Here is a 14,681-nt window from a genome sequence, read left to right as displayed (position 1 = left end):
AAAAAAAAATCTGCACTCTACCTGGACTAACTAAATCAGCCACAGGTGACTGAGTACACTTACCGGGTACAGTTGTGTGTGTCCACTATGCATGAGGTGAGTCATAAATACTTTGATTTGCAAAACGTGCGTCGGTGCTTTTACTCCAAGTGAAAGCAACCCAGAGCACTTTGTCAAGACGGCAGCAGAAAGCACCGCCCTGTTTCCTTTTTGTCCCCAAACATGATTTATATCAAGATTATCAACACGCTCATTATATAAGCTTTTGTACGACTTCAAATGACGAATAGAATTGGAAGTTGTTGTGTCTTCGTCTGTAGTCTTCAACCCGCACTTTTTTCAAACTGCAGCTTGTGTAAAGTGGAAGGGATGGGTACATTAGTGAGGTCAGTGTCACTGGTGCATGCTGCTGTAAAGGCCCTGACACACCAAGCCGACGGTCGGCCGTCGACCAAAGTTAGGCCGTCGGTGAGCGTCTGTCGCCCTAGTTTTTGCGGTGTGTCCCGCACCGTCAGCGCGTCGGTGTTGGCGGCTTTTCGGCCGATTGAGCATGTTGAATCGGCGGCGGAGCTAGTCGGTGAAAGAGATCACTCTGATTGGCTGTTCAGGTTTTATTTCCTTGCCCCTGTAGCGAGTGAATCTGCCTGTAGTGAAACCGGGGCTAACCGGTGCTTCCTCCTCAGGCTCCACTTCACTCAGCTGCCCCACAGACCCGCTGCTTCTTCACACTTTAACCTGAATAACAAACCGGAGCTAGCTGGGAGCGGCTAGCGGAGCGTTAGCCGCAGCATGACCGGAGGGAAGCACAGCCAGTTAGCCTCCGCTAGTCTCTGAGCTAGCCCCGGCTCTCCGTTTGGATCCAACCGGAGCACCGAGCCCTGGTTTGTTATTCAGGTTAAAGTGGGAAGAAGCAGCGGGTTTATCGGGCAGCTGAGTGAAGTGGAGCCTGAGGAGGAAACACCGGGACCGTCTGGATGTAATAGTTCGTGGAGGTGCTGCGGCGCTTGGCTGCAAAATAGAACCACCCGAATATAGATCCACATCGGGCACGAGAGTCTTTTCTGGGAGGATCCGTACGTCATAAGGTGCACTACCTCTATTTACGCAGTGTCCATTTGTCTAAAGGTTTGTTAGAAACAGTTGCTGCTTAAGGCCAGCTGTGTCACCCTAAAGTACGTGTCCAGTTTTGTTCAGATTTCAGCAAAAGTTAAATCATTTCTACCTTCTGATAACGAGATGTCTCACTGCTCTTCACTGTCCAACCTGACAGCAGCTGTTGATTTCTAATCCAGCAGATTTACAGCAGCATTTCAGTTAAAGCTCATCCTCCTGTGAGTGAAGAGCTCCATATCAGGTGTTGTTTGATGTGTTCAGGTCTGAAGCCAGCAGCCTTTATACCTTATGAGGCAGAGAGAGGCTTGGACTGACAGCCTGACTTAAATTGGTCACAGTAGAAAGTTCTCTTCCATCTTTGGTCCCAGCTGCTCATCACTGCACTCCAGACATCACCTGTCAATCACACAGTGAGGGCGGGGTCGTTCTGATTTTAGATCATTGCTGGGCTTTTTTCCCCTCAGAGCTGAGTGATGCTCACATTGTTCTGGATTCCCTTGAAAAAAATATTGGGATTCTTATTTTAAAACAGGTTCTGACAAAGTATCAGCAGCAATGAGGCAACAAACACAAGTCAGACCAACCTCCTCAGCTTCGATCCAGTGTTTTCTTTCTTGTTTATTCCAAACAAAGACGAGTCTCATCTGCTGCTGAAGCACAAAGGACTTTGTAGAGTGTAAACCAGCAGCTATGAAGCTTTGATGGACTGGATAAAGGCGAATCAGATACTCACATGTTTGATCCTACACTAACTGAGCTTTATGACCATGTTTCGATGTTTGATTAGATTTTAAGCTGCTGGTTGTTTCTTCTCCTCAGCTCTTCACGGAGTACGGACGGCTGGCTATGGAGGAAGTCTACGAGAAGCCCTTTCAGGTGCGATGTGCTAACCACGCTCACAGTCCACGTGATATTCACACAGCTTGAGTTTAGAGAGCTTCTGAGACATGAACATTTGAACTTCAGTTCTTGAAAGACCAAATGAAACCTTAATGTTCCTCTGTTTATAGCGAGCTGTTTAAGACGCTCCATTTTAAAGGGATAGTTTGCTTCTTTGTTTTTGTTTTTTTTGTTTTTTGTTTTTTTTGAAGTAGGGTTGTATAAGGTACTTGTTTATGGTCAGTGTATTACCCAAAGTAGGTGGCGGTTGGTACTCCTTTAGTTTGGAGAAGCAGGCTGGAGACATGGAAGCTAGGCAAGCTCCTAAAAATCAGTTGAAGTGTACACTACATGGAGCATATTTCCACCACCTTGCTGTCAGATCTTGATTTCTCACAGGAAACTGAAGCCATTATCTCTTCTGCTCAATATATGTTCTCTTCAAAGCCTCTACATTCCAGAATCCCCTTTCTCACCAAAGTTAGCACATGTATGCAGGTTTTTACGCCTCTTCACCGGCGACAGTCGTAGCCGGAGGCATTTTGTTTTCAGGTTGTCCGGCACATTCCTGTGAATGTAATATCTGAAGAACAGCTTTCTTTAAATTTGGCACGAACATTCCCTTGGACTCAACGATGGACTGATTAGATTTTGGTGGCCATACATCAAAGATCACGGTCTGTGTGATATCATCTGTCTCATTCTCGTGAACGTGGTATCCCAAGAATACCTTGAGGGAATTTCTTCAAATGTGGCACAAACACAAAGCACCAAATGTACGCCGTCCTCTTCACTGGGTACATAATAATAAACTGTTGCCCTGGATGTGAAGACATCATTGAGATTTTGCTGACTTTGTTAAATTTTTGAAATGAAGAGCTCCCTCCTCAGAGACAGAACTGTCATATAATATCCGGTTGGTTGATGATGTCAGCTTCGTCTTTGATCATAAACTTAAAGTTTTATGCCGTTTACTTCTCATCGCTTTCAAAAAAGGCTCCTCTCCCAGTATTGTATATCTATAGAAGAAATCCCAGAGTCTGATTCTTCCGTCAAAACAACAAATGTCCTGCATCTGCATCTTTTGTCAATGGAGTCTGGTGGCTTTGAAGAGAACTCTATTTTTATGTAACTGCTTCAGTTCCCTGTCTGACAGCAAGGAAAAGAGGTGAAAATATTCCAAATATTGCGTACACTTCAACTGATACTGAGTTTTTTAGGTGTCTAAAATACATTTTGTTGCTGCCCATGTCCACAGCAGTACATCACTTAGCTCCTCTAAACTGGGGGCGGGCTGACCCGTTATAGTAGGTAATACACTGACTATGGATAAATACCTCATACAACCCCACCACCAAAAATCTGAACTATCCCTCAAAGTTTGTGTGACTGTATTTGTGTTGCAAACAAATCTGAAGAAAAACTGTGTCAGAATAAGTTATTATTACTATTATTATTATTATCATTATTATTTTCATCTTTTCCCTTAATGACTGAAGATCAGTTATGGTTCCTGGATCAATAAGCTGAATGTGTCCTTGTGTTCAGACGCTGATGTTCCTGATCAGAGACTGGAGTTACCCTTACGAACATCCGTACGGTCTGGAGGGAGGACAGAGCTTCCTGGAGAAGCGACTGCAGGTCAGTTTCTTCGCTCAGGCTGGAGGCTGGTTTTAACATCTGCAGACTGACCACATGTTCACGTCCGTGTCCACGTCTGTGTTCAGGTGAAGCAGAACCAACACGAGGAGCTGCAGAACGTCAGGAAACACATCCACTCCTGCTTCTCCAACATCAGCTGCTTCCTGCTGCCTCACCCTGGCCTCAGGGTGGCCACCAACCCCCACTTTGACGGGCGGCTCAGCGGTACAACACTGACACTGACACAACAACAGCTCCACAGGCTCAGCAGCCAGTCAACACAAGTCAGCTTATATGTGCTCGGTTTGTTTGTGTGTGTCTCAGATATCGATGAGGAGTTTAAGAAGGAGCTGGTGAACCTTGTTCCGACGCTGCTCTCTCCAGAAAACCTGGTGGAAAAAGAGATCGGAGGAGTTAAAATCACCTGCAGAGACCTGCTGCAGTATTTCAAAGTGAGTTCATGTTCCATCTGTCCAGCGTGGCCTTTCATCTGGTTCACTGGGTCAGTGAGACAGAGTTCCCCCAGATCCTTAACAAGTCATTGAATCAATTTATCTTATAATATGGCCTTAATGGGTATTAAAATCTCTTAAATCAATCGTTCAAAGTCTAAAGAATGCTGAGACACGGGAGGCAGGATTTTATGAATCTTGTTATGCCTCTACACCGGCGATAGCTGTGGCCTGAGGCATTATGTTTTCGGGTTGTCCTCATGTCCGTCCGACTGTCCCATCACTTGAAAGTGCTGATTTGAAACTCTTTCCCAGTTTTTGTTTGACGTGGATAGACCATGTGATATGACAGTTTTAATTTGATGGTACAAAAATATTTATCTGTGTGTAAATTGGGCCGGGATGTGCAGGTGTTGCATTTCTTTCAATATATTCGTCATTTTTTATCATTTTACAAATGGAAAAATTGGTGGAATCAGCTGGTTATAATCTACGTGGTGAATATACCAGAGAGGTCTGACGTGGATCGGGGGCGGGGCCAAAATTGCCGCACCCGAAGTCAACCGCAGGAGTTGGCGGCGGGCAGTAGAGACAACAAAAGAGTGTTTGAAAGAGAAGAAAAGAAGAACAATAAAACTGTGCCCCATTGTATATGTTAACAAAGTAGGTTAAAGTGAAAAAATAATTGATTAACAGATCATATAGGTGAAAATAAAGATGTCAAACGTGGGTATGGTAAACATTTTTTATGTGGTACATAAAGGCAAAATCAAAATATTCAGAAACAACCAAAACAGGCTCAGACTCCAAAGGGTTAAACATCCATTTATTTAGTCTGGCTTTTAATGAATGTAAATCTTTTATTTTATATATATTCTGGCATTTGTACTATTCTTACAGGGCTCTGTACTTTTCATTTACCTTCACTTTTATATTTCATTTATCATTCGTGTCCTTCGATTGTCTAATCTTGATTTCCTTTTGCTTTAGTGCTGCATTTTATTGTGAAGCACTTTGAGCCGCTTCCCTTGCATTGAAAGTGCTCCATAGATAAAGTTTATTATTAAAATGTTAGATTTAAAGCCTTAAAGTTTTTGTTGTGACTGTTGTAAATCCCCTGCTGTCCTTTGGATGTGGTGATTGTAAATGTTTTGATGTCTCTGGAGAGCAATAACCGGGGGAACAATCATGAGTCCTGCTCTGAATTCTGTCTGTCATGTTTTCAGGCTTACATGAAGATCTACCAGGGAGAGGAGCTTCCTCACCCCAAGTCCATGCTGCAGGTCAGCTCAGCTCACACTCACTGCACTTCAGATAATCTTACTGTTAAACAGCGCCACCTGCTGGGCAGTTGTCCACTGTGCACATCCTTTGAGCTGAATAAGAAGCTCTTAAAATGAACTTTTCAAATCATAAGTGTCGTTTTCTCTAAATGTTTAAATTGAACTTTCAGGATGATCAGACATGTTTATTTATGAGATGATGATACATTAATAATAACATATCCATCAGATCAGACTGGAGCAGACCTCATGTAAAAGGTCTGTGTTGATCTGTAATTTGTCGACTCCACTTCTCCATGTTGAATGTATGTTTTGTCATCTGTTACCTAGGCAACAGCTGAAGCTAATAACCTTGCGGCTGTAGCAGGAGCCAAAGACTTGTACAACAAAAGTATGGAGCAGGTAACGCATCACAGCCCCACTGTCACTAGACATCAGGGATCCGAAGGCGTTATATGTTTGGGTTGTTCTTCTGTCCGTCTGTCCATCCTTGTGAACGCGATATCCCAAGAAGACCTGGGGGGATTTGTTTTTGTTTTGTTTTTTGTTTTTTTAATTTGGCACACGTCCACTTGGACTCAGAGATGAACTGATTAGATTTTGGTGGTCAGAGGTCAAGGTCACTGTGACCTCATCCATCGAATCAGTGTCTCAAGAACACCTTGAGGTAATATCCTCAAATTGTCACAAACATTCACTTGGCACATAAGTGAGGGAGTTGAAATATCTTTGGGTCTTGTTCACCAGTGAGGGTAGACTGGAGTGAACCCATGGTTCAGAGAGGGCTGAGCTGAAGGGCAAAGCTTTCGATTTCTTTACTTTACTTTATTTGAGCAGGGACAAAACATACTAATCCACAGTGATAGACACTAAAACATGCATAAGTATGCCAGCGTTAGCAAGGTTGGTAGTTTTCAGCTGCAGTCCCTGGGCTAGATGTTAAAGCCAAAAACAAAATATATAAAGACATTTTTAAAACTAAATTAGTAGCAAATATTTAAAAGGACATTCATGCATCTAGTTACACATGCAGTAATAGCTAAATTAAAGAGTGTTACCACACGATCTAGGGGCAATACAAGGACAATACACGGTCAGGCGACACAGTACAGTCGGACTAGCATGCAGATAGTCATGCAGGCAACACACACACACTATGCAGAGCAGGTAATAAACATTATGTACAGGGACACATGGGACAACACATGATCATGCATTGCACAGGCAGGCACACAAGGAGACAGTCAAGAACAGTCAGGCGAGCGGGCAGGCACACAGGGTTGGGCAGCTGCGATCCATCTCCGTCCCAACCCTCTCCTATGGTCATGAGCTCTGGGTAGTGACTGAAAGAATGAGATCACAGATACAAGCAGCCGGAATGAGTTTCCTCTGTAGGGTGTCTGGGCTCAGCCTTAGAGATAGGGGGAGGAGCTTGGACATCAGGAGGGAGCTCGGAGTAGAGCCGCTGCTCCTTCACATTGAAAGTGGTCAGTTGAGGTGGTTCAACATTTGATCATACACTAATAATGACCAAATTTCACACCTGTCTAATAGGATTATTTTCAGATATGTGGAAAGATCTTGTCATCCTGTTTGCAGGTCTGTGGCGGAGACAAACCCTACATTTCTCCAGCAGAGCTGGAGCGCCGTCACATGGAGCTGCGGCAGGCATCGGTGCGGCACTTCCGCTCCGTTAAGAAGATGGGTGGCGACGATTTCTGCCGGCGCTACCAGGAGCAGCTGGAGGCGGAGCTCGATGAGGCCTACACCAACTTCAGCAAGCACAACGACGGCAAGAACATCTTCTACGCCGCGCGGACGCCCGCCACACTGTTTGCTGTCATGTTTGTCATGTACGTGGTGTCACTGGTCACGGGCTTCGTGGGCATCAACTCTGTGGCCACGCTGTGTAACCTGGTGATGGGCGTGGCTCTGACAGCGCTCTGCATCTGGGCTTACGTCAAATACTCTGGAGAGTTCCGTGAGGTCGGAGGAATCATCGACCAGGTGGCTGAAACCCTCTGGGAACAGGTGAGAGGACGGGCCTTACATGATTACACCCTTCTGGTTTCAGCCGTCAGCCACACTGAAAGCTTTGATCTACTGATTCTGGTCATCCTGACAACCTGAATTTGCTTTTTTATTTTGTATAATAGGGATGAGACATGAGATGTGCATGGACCAATGAGGGCACCGTAACCTTCCTCACATAAATACATGACATTTCCGTCTTTTGAGCTTTGCCTGGAGCTCCTTAATCACCTCTTCTCGTAGTGTCCTCTTCTCTCACTGCTCTCCTCATTAACTAACAGAAGACTTCATGGTTTAGACTCTGTATTGATGCTTGATTCACTTGGAACACATTTCTGTCATCCTTCACCTTCTTTTCATCCTCTTCCTCTTTATTTTCTCTCAATGCTTCCAGAGGACTCCACGAAAGGTGAGTTCTATTTACCTGTACAGGTTCCTGAGTTTGGTCCAGTTGTGTAAAATAATCCTCAAACAGTTTAAAGACAAAGAGATGCAGGGTTCCCACTAGAGGTCGACCGATAGTGGATTATTAATGGCCAATATAATAACGAAAGTTTGGAGCAGTAAAGTGAGATGGAAAGTTTATTGTGCATTCACTGTGCTGACCATGCTTGCTAGCAAAACAGAACGCACATAACACTATTAATATAACCAGAAACCATATAATGCCCCTAATAAAGAAGTAAAGCTGTCCCACATGTGTTCACTTTCATTTAAATCATACAGATTATCTAAATCACACATTTCCTTGTATTTGCATGTGGGGAACTCTGTGCAAAAGCCTTACAGCCGCACCTATGTGACAAGTGGAGGTTACAGCTATCGGAGCCCCGTTTGGCCATTAATGATAATGAATTCTACTATAGAATCGACTGCTGTGCTGTGTGGCCATTAAAATATCACATTTTAAACTACCAAAATAAAATCAGGGAAATTGAGTAAAGTATGATGGAAGAGTTATGAAAACATTTTGAAAATTCATTGGTAAAGACGTGTGGGAACGCTGGAGAGGATTTTAAATTCAACAGGTCAGGAGTTTAACATGAGCAGAAACATTGCAACATTTTCATGCTGCTCAGCTTCAAACCTGTAAGAACTTATATCAGGTTCAATTCAAATTTTCAATTTTATTTGTAAAGCCCAATATTACGAATTACAAAGTGCCTTAGAGGGCTGTAGAACACACAACATCCCTCTGTGCTTGGTCCTTCGGGTAAGGGAAAAACCACCCAAAAAAGCCTTTTGTGGGAAAAAATAGATAATAATAATAAACGTTTGACAAAGTGGTTTACAATAAGAGTATTATAAGCACTAATGAGCAAACATAAAATCATAGTCGTAAACCCTTAAATCATAATATCAAGTAAGATACAACATTTTAAAAGAACTGCACCAGCGTGAAGCTTAAAAAGAAAACAATAATGGTAGAAACCTCCAGAAAGCATCTGAGGATGGATCCCTCTTTCAGGACGGACAGACGTACAATAGATGTCAAAATCCCATAAACACATTGACAACTGATGTTGTCAATGTGGACTTTCTCAAACATATCTGATATGACCAAATGGGAGCGCTCTGCACACGGTCTTTTAAGTTGCGTTTCCACTAAACACTTCAGTGTGGTACCACTTGAACCGGTACGAAACCTTTACAGACATGTATCTAAACCTTAGATCTGTTTCACTGCAGACAGTACTCTTACATGTATCCGGGGGTGTTTCTCACAACTCTGTCCAACTCTCGCTTTACTTCCTCTTTACCGATGATGCAGAGGAACGTCTGCACCTCGTTGATTGACCACAGAACAGGATGGCATGCCACCATTTTCAGAACAGAAAAGAACAGCGTCGAGTGCTTAGAGTTGCAATCAATGGAATATTTGGAAGATCAACTTTCTTGCTTAACTTAAGAACTCAATGAACAAACCCACGATTTTAGTCCCTCCAGAATTGGCTAGACTTTGACGTTAAACCTGAAAATAACTGCTGGGTAAAGGTAGCCATATGATGCTAACAGTCAGCCCTGTGACAGGCACATAGCTTCGGTCCTGCAGCAGCAGTCTGATAAACAGTGAGAGAATTAGTACGCTGCACACAGCTCCACAGTGAAATGAGACATTCCCTTTGTCTTTTTTAGTTTTGAACAAGTTATGTCTTAAATTTTTCACTTATTTGACCATTGCATGCCGTGCTGCGACGGGACTCAACTGTTCTGACCTTTCACACCTCGAATGCTCACTTTGCTGGTACCATTCACATCTTTTTACACTGGAAACGCAAAAATAACTATAATGTGTAACAAACTGAAATTTAGTGAGCTGCACTGCTTGGTGGAATCAGGGCTCTTGTACACCTGGTGTTAACATGTGATCTGCATCTAGATAATGACATTTGATCCACACGTTTCACATTTACACCTGGTCGTAGAATGTAGATGTAAATGTGCTGATTAGTCAGATGTGGCCGGTGGACTCGTCATAGTGTGTCTTAGGTCGAGGGAAGCGCTGCCACAAATGGACATAAAATTAATTTATGAGATATATCAGTGTGTCATCTGCATAATGGTGAAATGAGACGTTATGGTTAATGATCTAAAGGCAGCAGTTAGAATTTTTAGCACGACTTTGGTTCTTGACTATTTCAGTATTCAGGGCTTTGCACTCCTCCAGCTAACCTCCTCCTCCTCTTCCTCCAGGTTTTCTCCAAACTCTTCGAAGTGGCCCGGAGTCGAGTCCCTTTGGGAAGCCTGATCCCAGCGCCACGGCCCCGGCTCGCCTCAAACAACAACGTCAAGAAGAAAAACTAGCAGCACGCCATCTTGTTCCCGTCACGTTTATCCCCCCTCTCCCTCACTCTCTGCTCGGTTTTGAAACAACGTCTTTTTAGGACGGTTTGAGACGTGTAAATGAGTTTTTGTTCCCTGACTGTAGATGAAGGTTCCTCGCCGTGCCGGCTGTAGGTTTAAGGACTCGCCATAGACCCGGACGAAGCAGTGTGGTGTATTTTATTATTTGTCAGTGGGCGGGGTTAAGGTATTTATTGGTGGGAGGGGCCATTATTCTATCACCGAGTGTCATCCCAGGTGTGTGTTTGCCTGTTGGATGAAGACAACTCGACATTCCCATTTATGTGAATGTATGAATGAAGAGCATGACCACAGACCCTCCTCTTGGTTCCCCTCTCCTCCCTCCTGTCGTCTCCGTCAGGTTGGTTTCTTTTGCTGGGCGGCGTCACGAGGAGGAGTCACAACCAAAGTTTACAGCTTTACTTATAGAAGCTCTCAGACTGAGCGGACTGACAAACTGCAGCTGACGTTTCTAGGACTTCAACAGTTTGGTTTTTGGGAAATTTTACAGAATATCTTACTCAGAATCACAAACTCATGGATGTTTCTACATTTCTGTGCAGGAAAAGTGTGTGTTGGAACAGTCAGACTGATCGAGTTTAGCTTCATGTCTTAATGAAACTGAGTCGACTCCACTTCAGTTGACAAACACGCCTCCAGCTGTGAGGCTGTCGGAAACTCTGAACTTTTATATCCATTGAAATTACCTCTAGTCTGTCAGTGAGATCAGAGGAACAACAAAAATACTTGTCCATTGAGTTTAGTTTTTGACCAAATGCCTGCGGTAAATGTTCACTTGTGCCTTGTTTTCACTACATGGTTCGACTCCTTTTACCTTTGGCACCATCTCCTTTTCGCTGCAGAAATGACCTCCTCAGTGTGGGCAGGACTCTCAGCTGATTGCCATAGTGACACCACGTGAAACTTCTGTGACATCACCTTTAACGCCACACTCAGCCAAAACAGAAGAACGTCTGCACCTCGTCAAGGTGCCTTAAGAAAAATTCTTCAAATTTGGCACAAAAGTCCTGTTGGACTCAAATGGACTGATTAGATTTTGGTGGTCAAAGGTCATGTCGCTGTGACCATGAGTCTGTCTCATTCTTGTGAACGTGATATCTCAAAAGGCCTTAAGGGAACATCTCAGATTTGGCACAAGCATTCGATTGGACTCGAGGATGAACTGATTAGATTTTGGTCCTCAAAGATCAAGGTCATTGTGGCCTGGTGTGTCTTTGCCTCGTGAGTGCAGCATCTCAGCAACAATTTGACAAATGTCCACTCGGACTCAGCGATTAACTGATCCAGAATTTTGTGGTCAAAGGTCACTGTGACCTTGCTTCTGTCTCATTCTCGTGAGCGTGATATGAGAAGGCGTTAAGGAAATTTCTTCAAATTTGGCACAAACGTCCACTTCGACTCAAGGATGAACACCTTACAATTTGGTATGTGAAGGTCAAAAATCCATATGCTAATTTGACAAAGTTTCACACAATGGTCCGACAGGATAAAATGATGACGTGATGACATTTTATATCAAAAGCTCAAAGGTCAACAACTGGTCTGAACGTGCTGTCATCACTTGACCTCACTACAGGACTCAGGTCATGTGGCAAACAGCCTAAACCTCACTGAGTAATTATTAGTTCAGTATGTTAGCTTAGCATTGCTCATTTTCATCAGTGGTTTTCTCAAACATGGCATTTTTAAATAGTTTTTTTACGCGGCTGTGGGAGCAGATAACAGGAAGTGTCTCCGTGCGACTTAATGTTTTAAATTTTGAATACGAAAATGATTGCGTGTAGTTAAATCAGAGTCCACAAGAATTGAACGTTGTTGGCAGGTGCTTCAAGCTCTTGTGAATTTGCAAAAACATTCTTAGAATTTTAAAACCTGCTTCATATACAAACAATATTTTCACTCTGCGTCTTCGCAAACATTAGAAAACAAAACATGATTCTAGCCTGCACGTGGCTGACAAACCACAGGGGCAGTTTCCCACAGGCAGAGCTAAACTCTGCTCAAATCAGCGCTGAACGCTTTCTGTCAATTCACTTATTTCGAATAAATATACAGGATTCAGACACTTACTGAAGGTCTCTACATGCTTGACTCTGCCTACAGTCTCTGTTCCAAACTAGACGTCCATGAGTTTGTCTGACTCTGTTAAAGTAGAGCTGTAAGTAAAATAAGCTAAATTTCCCATAAAACCAGCTGACCCTACAAGTAGCCAGCTCAATTACTTGATCATGTCATCTTTATTGATTTGTTTGTTATTTTCAGATCAGAAATGGCATCATGATTTTCAGTATTAACCTCTTTTTGTGTTTTTAATTTACTTTAAAGGTTCGCAGTTCAGATGGATCTCATGTCTGGAGTCAGGAACTATTTATTCACGAACAGTCTATCCTTCTGTCACAGCCCCGGCTCTGTACTTAAAGGGACAGTTTGGATTTTTTGATGTGGGGTTGTATGAGGTTCTTATCCACAGTTAGTGTATTACAAACAGCAGATAGCAGCTGGCACGCCCCCAGTTTGGAGAAGCAGCTAGAGTCCCCATTAAAGCTAAGTAACGCACTGCTGTGGACGGGGTCAGCAGCAAAACTTATTTTAGACACCATAAAAAAAACTTAATATCAGATGAAGTGTATGAAATATTAGGAATATTTTCACTGCTTTACTTTACTGTCAGTACTGAAAATAATAATACAGCTAGTTAGTTAGCCACCTAGTTCACCTCGCTGTTTTGGGTAAGTGCGGGACAGTGATTTAGCATTAGCTAGTTAGCATGAGTAATCAAGAATTAATGGGTAAGAGTTAGTCTATCATCGGTGTTGTGTACTGTATTTTTTTTCTTTTATGAATAGGCCAATTTATCTTTGCTAAAAAAAATGTTAGATTAATTTTATTGTGTGTTTTGGAAAAGAATTTGGAAAAATTTTGAAAAAAGAAAAAAAAAACACAACCTTAAATTAGAACTTTAATTCAAGTCCCAAACAATAATTTAGTAGTCCCTCGTGCAGTAACTCTGAGGGTCTCTTAGGGTCACCGACCTCCTGTTGAAGACCCAGGATTGACTGCTTTGCTGTCAGACAGCCCTTTCTGACAGGGAGCTGAAGCAGTTAAATCAGTCTATGTGCTCTCCGAAGCCAGACTCCATTAACAAAGACAGTAATTTTAGCTTGCACGACACAGGAGCTGCTGGACTACCGCTGCCTCAATCACTGTGTTTCTTTGGTTAATTGTGCGACTCTGGTGAATCCCAAGTAACCCTTTAAAACACCGAAGTCACACAATAATAGAAAGAGACTAACTAATCGAGGCAGCGTCGACTAGTAGCTCCTGTTTTTGTCAATAGAGTCTGGCTTTAAAAAAGAGAGATAGCAGCTTCCTGTTGGAAAGGGCTGTGGGACAACAGGGTGAAGCAGTAGAAATATCCTAAACACCGTGTACTCTCAGACTGATACTGATTTTTGTAGGTGGCTAAAAGATGTTTTGTTGCTGCCCTCATACAAACCCGCCTCAAAAAAATCTGAGCTATCCCTTTAACTTACAAACATGAGATTGGTATCGATCTCCAACAGAGAAACTAAACACTTTGTACTATTCCTTAAGTCTTTAATAATGTCTGGATTATTATTTTTGGGATGTCTCATTTAACCTGGCAGGTCATGATGATGATCCTCAGTCCTCTGCCAGCGTTCACAGGATAAAGCTTTTAAATTAGTTCCTCCAGTCCAGTTCAGCTGAGACCTTGTAGATAATATTTAATTCTGTTATTTAACTCGAGTGTTATTCCCTCTCCGTCATTCCATCTTCATCTCCACACCTCTGAAGGACTGAACCAACGCCTCTTGTTTTTAAAGCACCAGAAGCCGTTTAGTTAAAACACTAAAAATCACGTCACCACCGACATATAACATAAGCACTTTGTTAAGATGGTGTCAGTGTTTCCGTTTTTAAAGCCAAAATCCGTGAATCGGATGACTGATAGGTTCATTCCAAACATCGACCTCATCACATCGTTGTTTTCCTGAATCCTGTATTCTCCATTTAATCATCATTCCATCCACAAACATCACCACTGTGTGCTTTTTGTTTTTGTACAGTTTAGTTTTTTACATCCACACATAGGGCATGTGTATGAAATATATACATATATAAATATAAATTTTCTAGACCTTTTTGTAGCTGGAAGAACAACGGTTTGGGTGGTAGACCAGATTCAGCTCACTGGATGTAAAGGAATGCTTTCGTGATTTGTGGATATGTCTAATAAATTCCTTTTTTATATATATATTTGTAAATTTAATCTTACATGAGCACTGCGATTCCACCCCCTGCTGGCAAAGAATGTTTATAATCTGGATTTTTTTTTTTTCGTCTTCTGTTGCATTTTAAAGTTATTTTCGTTAATTTATTTTTCAATACAATATTA

General features: G+C 42.6%; 1 protein-coding gene across 2 annotated transcripts in view; it reads left to right on the top strand.

Annotated features, from left to right (window-relative positions):
• Positions 1–13,171, top strand: part of LOC126389822 (atlastin-2-like) — a 28,554-nt gene extending 15,383 nt beyond the window's left edge. The window contains exons 6-14 of one of the 2 annotated variants that reach the window (XM_050043746.1): positions 1,933–1,989; positions 3,541–3,633; positions 3,720–3,858; positions 3,958–4,085; positions 5,312–5,368; positions 5,699–5,770; positions 6,968–7,399; positions 7,794–7,808; positions 10,094–13,171. In XM_050043746.1, coding sequence (XP_049899703.1) covers positions 1,933–1,989; positions 3,541–3,633; positions 3,720–3,858; positions 3,958–4,085; positions 5,312–5,368; positions 5,699–5,770; positions 6,968–7,399; positions 7,794–7,808; positions 10,094–10,204 — 1,104 coding nt within the window. In that variant the 3' untranslated portion in view covers positions 10,205–13,171. The remainder of the gene's footprint in view (positions 1–1,932; positions 1,990–3,540; positions 3,634–3,719; positions 3,859–3,957; positions 4,086–5,311; positions 5,369–5,698; positions 5,771–6,967; positions 7,400–7,793; positions 7,809–10,093) is intronic. The other variant, XM_050043747.1, reaches the window with a different exon arrangement.
• Positions 13,172–14,681: the final 1,510 nt, after the last annotated feature.

Source organism: Epinephelus moara, chromosome 5, assembly GCF_006386435.1.
Source record: "Epinephelus moara isolate mb chromosome 5, YSFRI_EMoa_1.0, whole genome shotgun sequence".
Taxonomy (NCBI): Eukaryota; Metazoa; Chordata; class Actinopteri; order Perciformes; family Serranidae; genus Epinephelus; species Epinephelus moara.
Note: the sequence above shows the minus strand (reverse complement) of the source record. Positions and strands in the feature narration are given on the sequence as shown.